The sequence below is a fragment of the Trichinella spiralis genome, assembly GCF_000181795.1.
Source record: "Trichinella spiralis strain ISS 195 chromosome Unknown Scfld4, whole genome shotgun sequence".
Classification (NCBI taxonomy): Eukaryota; Metazoa; Nematoda; class Enoplea; order Trichinellida; family Trichinellidae; genus Trichinella; species Trichinella spiralis.
Genome location: NW_003526943.1, coordinates 3,102,785 through 3,111,085, shown reverse-complemented (window position 1 = coordinate 3,111,085; position 8,301 = coordinate 3,102,785). Strand labels below are relative to the sequence as shown.

At 34.2% G+C, this 8,301-nt stretch overlaps 2 protein-coding genes across 2 annotated transcripts; both read right to left on the bottom strand.

Annotated features, from left to right (window-relative positions):
- Nucleotides 1-752: 752 nt before the first annotated feature.
- Nucleotides 753-3,091, bottom strand: Tsp_00782 (elongator complex protein 2). The gene is made up of 5 exons (XM_003376532.1): nucleotides 2,958-3,091; nucleotides 2,130-2,238; nucleotides 1,736-1,860; nucleotides 1,554-1,687; nucleotides 753-1,504 (listed from the first exon to the last, which is right to left on the bottom strand). Exons 1-5 carry the CDS (start codon nucleotides 3,089-3,091, stop codon nucleotides 753-755), a joined length of 1,254 nt encoding a protein of 417 aa, XP_003376580.1.
- A 1,706-nt stretch (nucleotides 3,092-4,797) lies between these two features.
- Tsp_00783 (casein kinase I isoform delta) lies at nucleotides 4,798-6,520 on the bottom strand. The gene is made up of 7 exons (XM_003376531.1): nucleotides 6,418-6,520; nucleotides 6,206-6,354; nucleotides 6,034-6,135; nucleotides 5,824-5,956; nucleotides 5,579-5,749; nucleotides 5,386-5,507; nucleotides 4,798-5,334 (listed from the first exon to the last, which is right to left on the bottom strand). Exons 1-7 carry the CDS (start codon nucleotides 6,518-6,520, stop codon nucleotides 4,798-4,800), a joined length of 1,317 nt encoding a protein of 438 aa, XP_003376579.1.
- Between the last annotated feature and the right edge of the window lie 1,781 nt (nucleotides 6,521-8,301).

Genomic DNA, 8,301 nt, shown 5'->3' with positions numbered 1-8,301 from the left:
ACATTTGACATATTCGCTGGGTTTGGTACTACTCGGTCCCGCTTTTCTCTCATAGAGAACAGTAACACACGCTATTTTATTGGACCGTCAAATCTTACTCACAACTGAAGAGTTTGAATCAATGAGCAATTAGACAAAAAAAACCAATGCGACAAAGACTTCACTGAGCAATTAGACAAGGAAAACCAATACGACAAAGATTTGACGGTCTAATAAAATAGCGTGGGCAAAGACCAATGAGAGAAAAGCGGGACCGAGTAAAACCACTCCTATTCGCTGTTTTCTTGTTCATTATTTTTCAGTACTTTATTTTGTTCATTAAGTGATCTTCAAAATAATAACCAAAATTTTAAAATATTTGAACTATTTCCAATTGTTTTTATTTGTCACATTATATTGAATCTGATGATTTAGTGTTTAAATTGATTGCTGAAAATATTAATGTATTCATAATTAACAGTCTCTATATTTAAAAATAGTTTCAATTTAAAAAAATTAAAACGCAGCAGCAAACATATTTAGATGAAGAAGCAAAACGTACAAAGTGATTTTATTTCGATTTCAAGTACAACAATCAACGTAAAAATGTTGTACATTACAAAACGCAGATATTATAACTTTCTTTTTTGTAGATCAAATGTCAAAACTGCTATGCGCAAATGCAAAATTGTGCATAGACAAAACAAGCCAATGGCAATCTACTGTAAAGCGTAAAATGTAACACTCACAACATCATACAACAGTAAAAATCATTATTGAGCTTGCGATGTTGTTAAGTTAATTCGAAATTTTACATCCGAATGAGCAGTAGTCGTCGGGGGCATAGTTCGTTGCCCGACGATCGGCAATGCAGTGTTAACAGGCGGCACCCCTGCTGGCATGCTCTGTACAACGCCAGCATTCATTGGGTTCCAGCCAAAAGCGATCGATGGATTGAAATTAAAAAATTCCGAACCCGGTGGACGAATTCCTGTAAACATGGAAGCGTAAGCGGCCCCTGGTACAGTTGGAACATTTGGCATCGCGTTCGTTATTGGTTGTTGGTTGCTTACGGTTGTTGTCGTATTGTTGGTGGTGACATTTGTCATTGCTTGTTTTGTAGCATCAGCTGGATTGGTGAAGGATACCGTTTGTGGCACAGGAGTAAAAAATGGTGCAAAATTTTGTAAGTGCGTTCCAGCCGATAAATGTTGATAATAAGGTTGCATAGGTACAACTTGTGGAATGTTCTGCCTAACATAAGGCGCATTTGGATACAAACCAAACTGTGGAACTTCTGCGGATGGACCCATGAACGATGCATAAGCTGCATTAGATGCAGCAGCTGCACCCAAAAACTGATTATAGTTTACATTTCCCGGTGTTGCACCCATAAAAGGATATGCTGCAGTTGCAGGAGCCGAATTCATCAGCATATTATAATTTGTATGAATCGCCATAGGTGCACTAACAGTAGTTGACATCAGGTTATTAACAGATGTAGTTGATGATGCTGTTCCAATAGCTGAAAAAAGCATGAAAATAAAAAAATTCAAATTTCATGAACAATTCACCTGAATCTGATTCCTTTGCATCCTTCGAACTCATAACTACTTCTCTAATTATATTTTTCGCTTTTTCTTGAAAATGTGGCGTGGCAATAAATTTACGAACCAGTGCATTAACTGAAGGAGTAAATCCGTCTTCCCTACAAAAGTACAATGTAAAAGAAAACAGTGAAAAAGTACTGTCACACCTTTTAAGTCTGACTTCCATTTCATCACGAACAGCAGTTTTGTTAGAAGTCGGATTCCAACTTATGTCGCGTAGAATCTTTTCACATAAGTTACGAAGACGATTTTCAATTGTTTTAAATGGAACCTAGAATAAAATATAACAAAAATCATATTTTCATTCCTTAAATAAGAAGAAACTTTATTTATTTGAAAATTAAGGGAATCAATATTCACTTAAAATTTGCTTATACAAATGCATCCATTTAAGAAAAAGTAATATCAACTTAAAACCATTATTATTAAAAACATATTAATGAATTGAAGGAAAATCTCGTAAAGTTTTGCGCATTAAACGTCAAGCAAAATGATATAATTAAAAAAAACATATACTACAACAGTGTAAGAATAACCTACGTCATTCATAATTGTTGCAAGACATTCCTGTCGCAAAGTATCGTAATGACCACAACGCTTCGTTTTTGATACATCTTCTCTAATTTTAGAGTAAGCCGATTCCGCCATTCTACAAAACACACAGAAAACAGATGCAGCATCCACCTCAAATGAAATGTAAGTTACAGTAAATAGAAATTAAGTATTAAATTTATTTAAAGCTCACTTGTTTTAGCAGACTGCATATATTTCCATAAAAGCATGATTTATTGCATTAATTAATTAAAATTATTAATAAATTAGCAAAATACTTTAAATTATTTATTTAATTTGTAATAATTTACCCAAAATCTGCTTTAGAAACGTAAATTGCATTAAATTCTTTTAGAAAATTTTAATATGGATTTATATAGTTATTTTAATAACTGCTTGATAAATATAATTTTTACTAAACTAAATTAATGTGTGTGAAACATACAATTAAATACGTCGCAATTTGAAAACATGAATAGAAAAAAGGAAAAGTTTTGGGATCTGTGATTGGATGATTTCTAACCTTTTCACTATTGGTTAGATTTTAGTCTGAATTAGTTGGTTGCTTTAAGGCCGCTGTGCGTGTTCTCGTCAATATCATCAGCTTTGTTTTTTTTAATGCATATTAGGAAGCTTAAATGATTATTTCTGTTTAAAGCAGAATAACCAAGAAAAAAAATACAATTCTGTTCATGTCTCACAATTCATATTTTTTGCACATTATGATTTAACAGCGCTTTAATAGTTTGCTGACTGCCTCTGGTTTCAATTGAGCTGAAGTTGCTTACTATTCTTGCTTTAAAGGCGCAAAATTACGAGAGCAGCTTTTTGTTGCAACTCTGATTCTGTTGCAACAACTGCGTTTCTTGCGAACAAACAACACACTGAAAGCAGACCCTATTCTGACTCTCAGGAGCAGTGGACTCTATTTCTTTAAACAATAGCGGCATTTCCAAAACTGGCCGTTATGATGCACAGACAACAAGATTCCAACAACACAGCTGCTCGCAGCGCACAATACAACCAACACACTGAAAACAGACACCACGCCCAATCTCTCATCGGCTGCTGCTTCCTCTATTGGACCTACATTGCTATTTCCAGGCTGTTTTATACGTCCCACGTTTCTGCATGTCAAAGTTCAGCCGTCTGGTTGTCTTTCGGTTTGGTACTACTCAGTCCCGCTTTTCTCTCATTGGTCATTACCCACGCTATTTTATTGGACCGTCAAATCTTAATCACAACTGAAGAGTTTGAATCAATGAGCAATTAGACAAAAAAAACCAATGCGACAAAGACTTCACTGAGGAATTAAACAAAGAGAACCATTACGACAAAGACTTCACGGCCAAATAAAATGAAAACCAATACAACAAAGATTTGACGGTCTAATAAAATAGCGTGGGCAAAGACCAATGAGAGAAAAGCGGGACCGAGTAAAACCACCCCTTGTCTTTCATCTCACTCTGCGCATGCTTAAGCTCAGAGCAAACTTGCACAATTGCCGACTTTGCTTCAACCCCGATATCGCATCGCAACATCATACAGCATAATCGGAATGCGGAAGCAGGTACTTCCGCAACGCCTGATTGGCACAGATATCCATCCCAACTGCCGTTTCCAACAACGTTATTGAAATTATTAAAATTCTTCAACATTTCTGTTCTTCAGTTAATTTTCACAGATGTTCATCATTGTTTTTCCTCTTTATCCTTCTGCAGTTCGCTATGTGAAACAATTTGAAATTGTTAAACTAAAATTCTATTTCTTGTCACGGCACGCAATTAACGATAATTCTTATCGTGCTAAATTAATCAATTACATTAGTGCATTTGTTTGATAAACGTTCCTGTCTGATTTGTTGTATTTGATCAATTATAAAATTTGACATGAGTATCTGATAAAACGAAACGACGATCAAATTAGGAATAAAAAAATAATTGATTAACTTGTAATATAGGTGCATTTATTTACATACGATTGTACATCTTATTTCGACCAAAGCAAAGCAAGTACTGTCAAAAGAGGAGGTAAAATTGTAAAATTTTTTGCAAACAAGTCTCATAAAGAAAGTAACCACTGATACTGTTTCGTGAACATTTTCCATTGAATTCAGGGCCTCCACTTCTGAAGATTAGAAAAAATGGAAAATTCTGTCATTAAAGCTGACGTGAAAAAATATACAAAAGTGAACAACAGTGCAGAGTCGAAGGTATTTAATAAACAAATTTAAAATTCGTTCGCAGTTTGCAGATTTCTGTTGAAATTTCAAAGTGCGTTCTCGGTAGATGTGTTCTTTGTGTGTTGTGTTGCAAAAAAAACTTATAACACTTCGATATGAAAATTGAGTGAAATAACAATGTAAAATTGACCACATTAAATCACATTTGACAGAAGCAATTTGAATTTCATCTTCAGAAGAAAAGCTTACTGTGTGAGCTGATCAGAGGAGAGAAGAAAAACACGCAACTGCTTTCTGTAGACAATGTATATATAAAATAGTACAACATACCTGTTGCTTTTTCGTTCAACGCCATCTGCAAAAATATTGTACAGACAGACGTGCAATTTGGAATTTTTTTTTTGGGGGGGGAGGGGGGAGGGAAACATGAGGAAAAAGCGCAAACAACAAACGCAACAGGGCAAGCAGGCAGTATTATTTAAAGTCAGCTGACGGTGGCTTGGGCCACTCGCGGTGCAAATCCGCCGGCGGAAGACTTGGAATATTCAAACTATCTACACGCTGATCCTTGCACTCGGGAACGTTATTTTTGTAAGAGTTCTTGATTTCTTTGGAATGCGGCTGCTGCTGTTGGTCGACGACCCGAGAATTCTGCCCCTTGCGCTGCGTATCCGAGGCACCCGCAACGTTGGCAGTGTGGTGGTGGTGGTGATCGTCCTTTGCATTATTCACTAACAGATTGAAACAGCGCGACCGATAATCTTCAACAATGGCGTGGTCCAGAACTTCTTCGGACAACTTATCGTACAAAGTTACATGCGCCAACGGTTTTTCAAAAGTATCCGGTACAATCGTGCTTTTGAAAGGTCTAGACAAAACTGACGGACCTGCCTGCTCCCCGCCAACAGCCACATCCACTGGTCGAGTCTGTGGCCTTCTGCAACCGTCATCTTGCTGAAACAGAAAAAAGCGCACACCTCTACCTATCCATCTATTCGCACCATTCGCGTTCTAATTTATAATTTTACTACTTACAATTTTTATCAAATTCCAATCAAAAACATAATCATATTCGTAGCCCAAGCGAATGGCAAGATTCCTAAATTCTTGACGGAAATAAGCATATTCTGGTGATTGTGAAAATCCAAGGCCACGACAATACTGCAAATAATTGAGAAACGCAACTGAAAAATAATTTTAAAAAATACAAAATCCATTATTTTTCAAATAAATAAAAACAGTTCAAGGAACTTACCTGGCATGCCGCTACACAACTGTTCAACAGAAACGTTAATTTTTTTCTCACTAATTTTTTCATATTTTTGGCGCTTCGTTGCCGCTTTCAAGCCCTGCCAAGGCAAAGAGCCTCGAATAAAATATATCAGTACGTACGCAAGTGACTCTAAGTCATCACGACGACTTTGTTCTAAAAATTAAATACAAAAAACAAATTTAATTATACAGTATCAATGATAAAAATAGAATGATAAAAATTTTGACCAGTACCGATGCCTAAGTGTGTGTTAAGCGAAGCATATCTTGCTGTACCCGTCAAATTTTTGTTCTCTCTGTAAGCTATGTGCAATAAAGTTCTACTGTCGCGATATTTTTTCGCCAAGCCAAAATCAATAATCTAAAATACCAAAATAAATTTTAAATAAGTTTTTTTTTGCATAACGAAAATAAAAATCATAAAATATTATAACTTACATAAACTACGTTACCCTTCTTTCCAAGGCCCATCAAAAAGTTGTCTGGTTTAATATCGCGATGAATAAAGCCGCAAGTATGGACAAATTCAATGCGAGATAACTAAATAACAATAAACCCCTTAATAGATACACAGATAAGTAAAATAAAAACTCTAATTCGTCCTACTGACCATCTGATTAGCAAGCAAAAGAACAGTTTTCAAAGAAAACTTCCTTCTGCAAAAGTTGAATAAATCCTCTAGCGAAGGCCCGAGCAATTCTACCACCATCACATTGTAGTCACCTTCAACACCAGACCAGATCAATCTAGGCACTCCAGCTAAAACAATATCTCATCAACAAAGTCTCACCATATAAGCAAATAAAATAAAATATATTATACTTCCTCCTTGAAGAAGACGATACAATTTCGATTCAATATACAGCTGTGGATGTTTTGTCTTATTACACTCTAATTTAATGGCCACTTCTTCTTTTGTATGCATGTTTTGTCCTGTAATAAAGAAAAACGTCGTCAAAAATAATCACAGAAAAAGCATACAATGATATTTAAAATTTAATGCTTTCATTTCAGAAACAACGCCGCAATGAACTTTCATTCATTGAAAATCAACCCGGCACAATTCTTTCTTCCTCCCTTTAGTCCATTATTCATTCACCAAAGAAAGCAATAATCACTACTGTTGAATATTCAACATTTGAACAATAACAACAAAACACATTCAGCACTTTTGAGACATTTCATTTATAAAAAATATCCCAAATACATGTATGCAAATATATATTTTTTTTGTAAAATTATTTCTAAATGTTCAATTTCATATTACAATTCTGTTTTATCGCATTGGTGCACAGTCATTCGACACTAAATTTAAAGAACAGAAAAAAAATTACAAATTAAGAGTATTCATAATTTCAAGATATTATTCCGCCCCAAATGTAGTTGCACATCTCTTAGCACACTCTTGGAACAAAAAAAATCAATTTTAAGAAGCAGCTCAGCAAGTGTTTTCTACATCATTGAACTCAGATGACAATCAAAAGTGGAGCAATGGATCAGGCAAGTTCAATCATTTCCCATGTTCCAATTTAAATCGTTTGTCAAATGTTTCGAATCTGATCGTCGCATCTGACATCCAAAGCTCAGCTATAACATAAAAGGAAAAAAAGATACGACAAATAAAGCAAAAAAAAACAATATCCACTGAGAAAATTATCATGCAAATGAATCATCTATCTACAACAGCACTGAGAATACTGATAAACATCTACCATCGTTGATTATCTGTTTAAAAGTAGAAAATAATCGATGATGAATTTGAAGTAAATGAATCGCAATTTCCTGAAATAGCAGGGCAAATCAAAATTACGTTAAAATGTTCAATATGAAAGAAAACTGCAATAGAAGAAACAGCACATGCATAAATATTTGAAAAGCACTCTACCGGAAATTACATTATCAATAATTCCATCAAACCCTGATAACAACCATTTCTTGATTAAAATTTCAAAAATTACAAATTAATTAAAGTATTCTCATCATTTTCTAAAATGCAAATACCATGCATCAGCCAGTCTCTAAGGTGTGCTCTTAAATCTTTCAATTTCAAATTTCAAAAAATACTTAATTACAAAAGCTGATGATCTATACTTCGCTCGAAGCGATGTTCATAAAAACGTCGTGATAATTTATAAAATATATTCACATACTATAATAGGACATCATGAATGATATTTAAAAATCAAAATTAATTCTATCTTCTTATAATATAGTGTCTGAAACTCTGTCAAATTAATTTCTCGAATAGGACAATTATTTCAGTTTGTTTTTCAATGTGTGCATTTATCATGCAAGCTTTGCAATCAAACCCAATTGTCACAAAATATTCAAATAAACTAAATTTAAAGAAATATTACTTCTCATTATCATGTCCAAAATTCAAATATATAAATTTCATATGGCAAAATGAATAAAAACCTGATTTTCGTATAAAAGCCACCGTAATATGACAAGGAAATTCACTAAAATGACAAAAGACACATCATCTTTTAGTCTGCTTGGTATGTTATAAACTAGTTAATTTCAAGAATTGTTAATTGTTAAGGAAGCCTCGTTTTCCAGCTTATTGCACATTATTTGTGATTTCGTACAGTTTTAAACAGATGTGGCAGAAAAGAATAACAAATCAAGATGACTAATCTAAATATTAGAGAAGATGAATAACGTCGACGAATATTTGTTGTTGATGTTGAATAATGAATAAAA

Excerpts from the sequence above, each read along its gene's own strand:
- Tsp_00782 (XM_003376532.1), bottom strand. The coding sequence starts at position 3,091 with ATGCCGCTATTGTTTAAAGAAATAGAGTCCACTGCTCCTGAGAGTCAG. Across the intron at positions 2,239-2,957 it reads TGCAACAAAAAGCTGCTCTC|AATGGCGGAATCGGCTTACT; the intron begins GTAATTTTGCGC and ends TGTGTTTTGTAG. Across the intron at positions 1,505-1,553 it reads TGCAAAGGAATCAGATTCAG|CTATTGGAACAGCATCATCA; the intron begins GTGAATTGTTCA and ends TGCTTTTTTCAG.
- Tsp_00783 (XM_003376531.1), bottom strand. The coding sequence starts at position 6,520 with ATGCATACAAAAGAAGAAGTGGCCATTAAATTAGAGTGTAATAAGACA. Across the intron at positions 6,355-6,417 it reads TCGTCTTCTTCAAGGAGGAA|CTGGAGTGCCTAGATTGATC; the intron begins GTATAATATATT and ends ATATTGTTTTAG. Across the intron at positions 6,136-6,205 it reads TTTTGCTTGCTAATCAGATG|TTATCTCGCATTGAATTTGT; the intron begins GTCAGTAGGACG and ends ATTGTTATTTAG.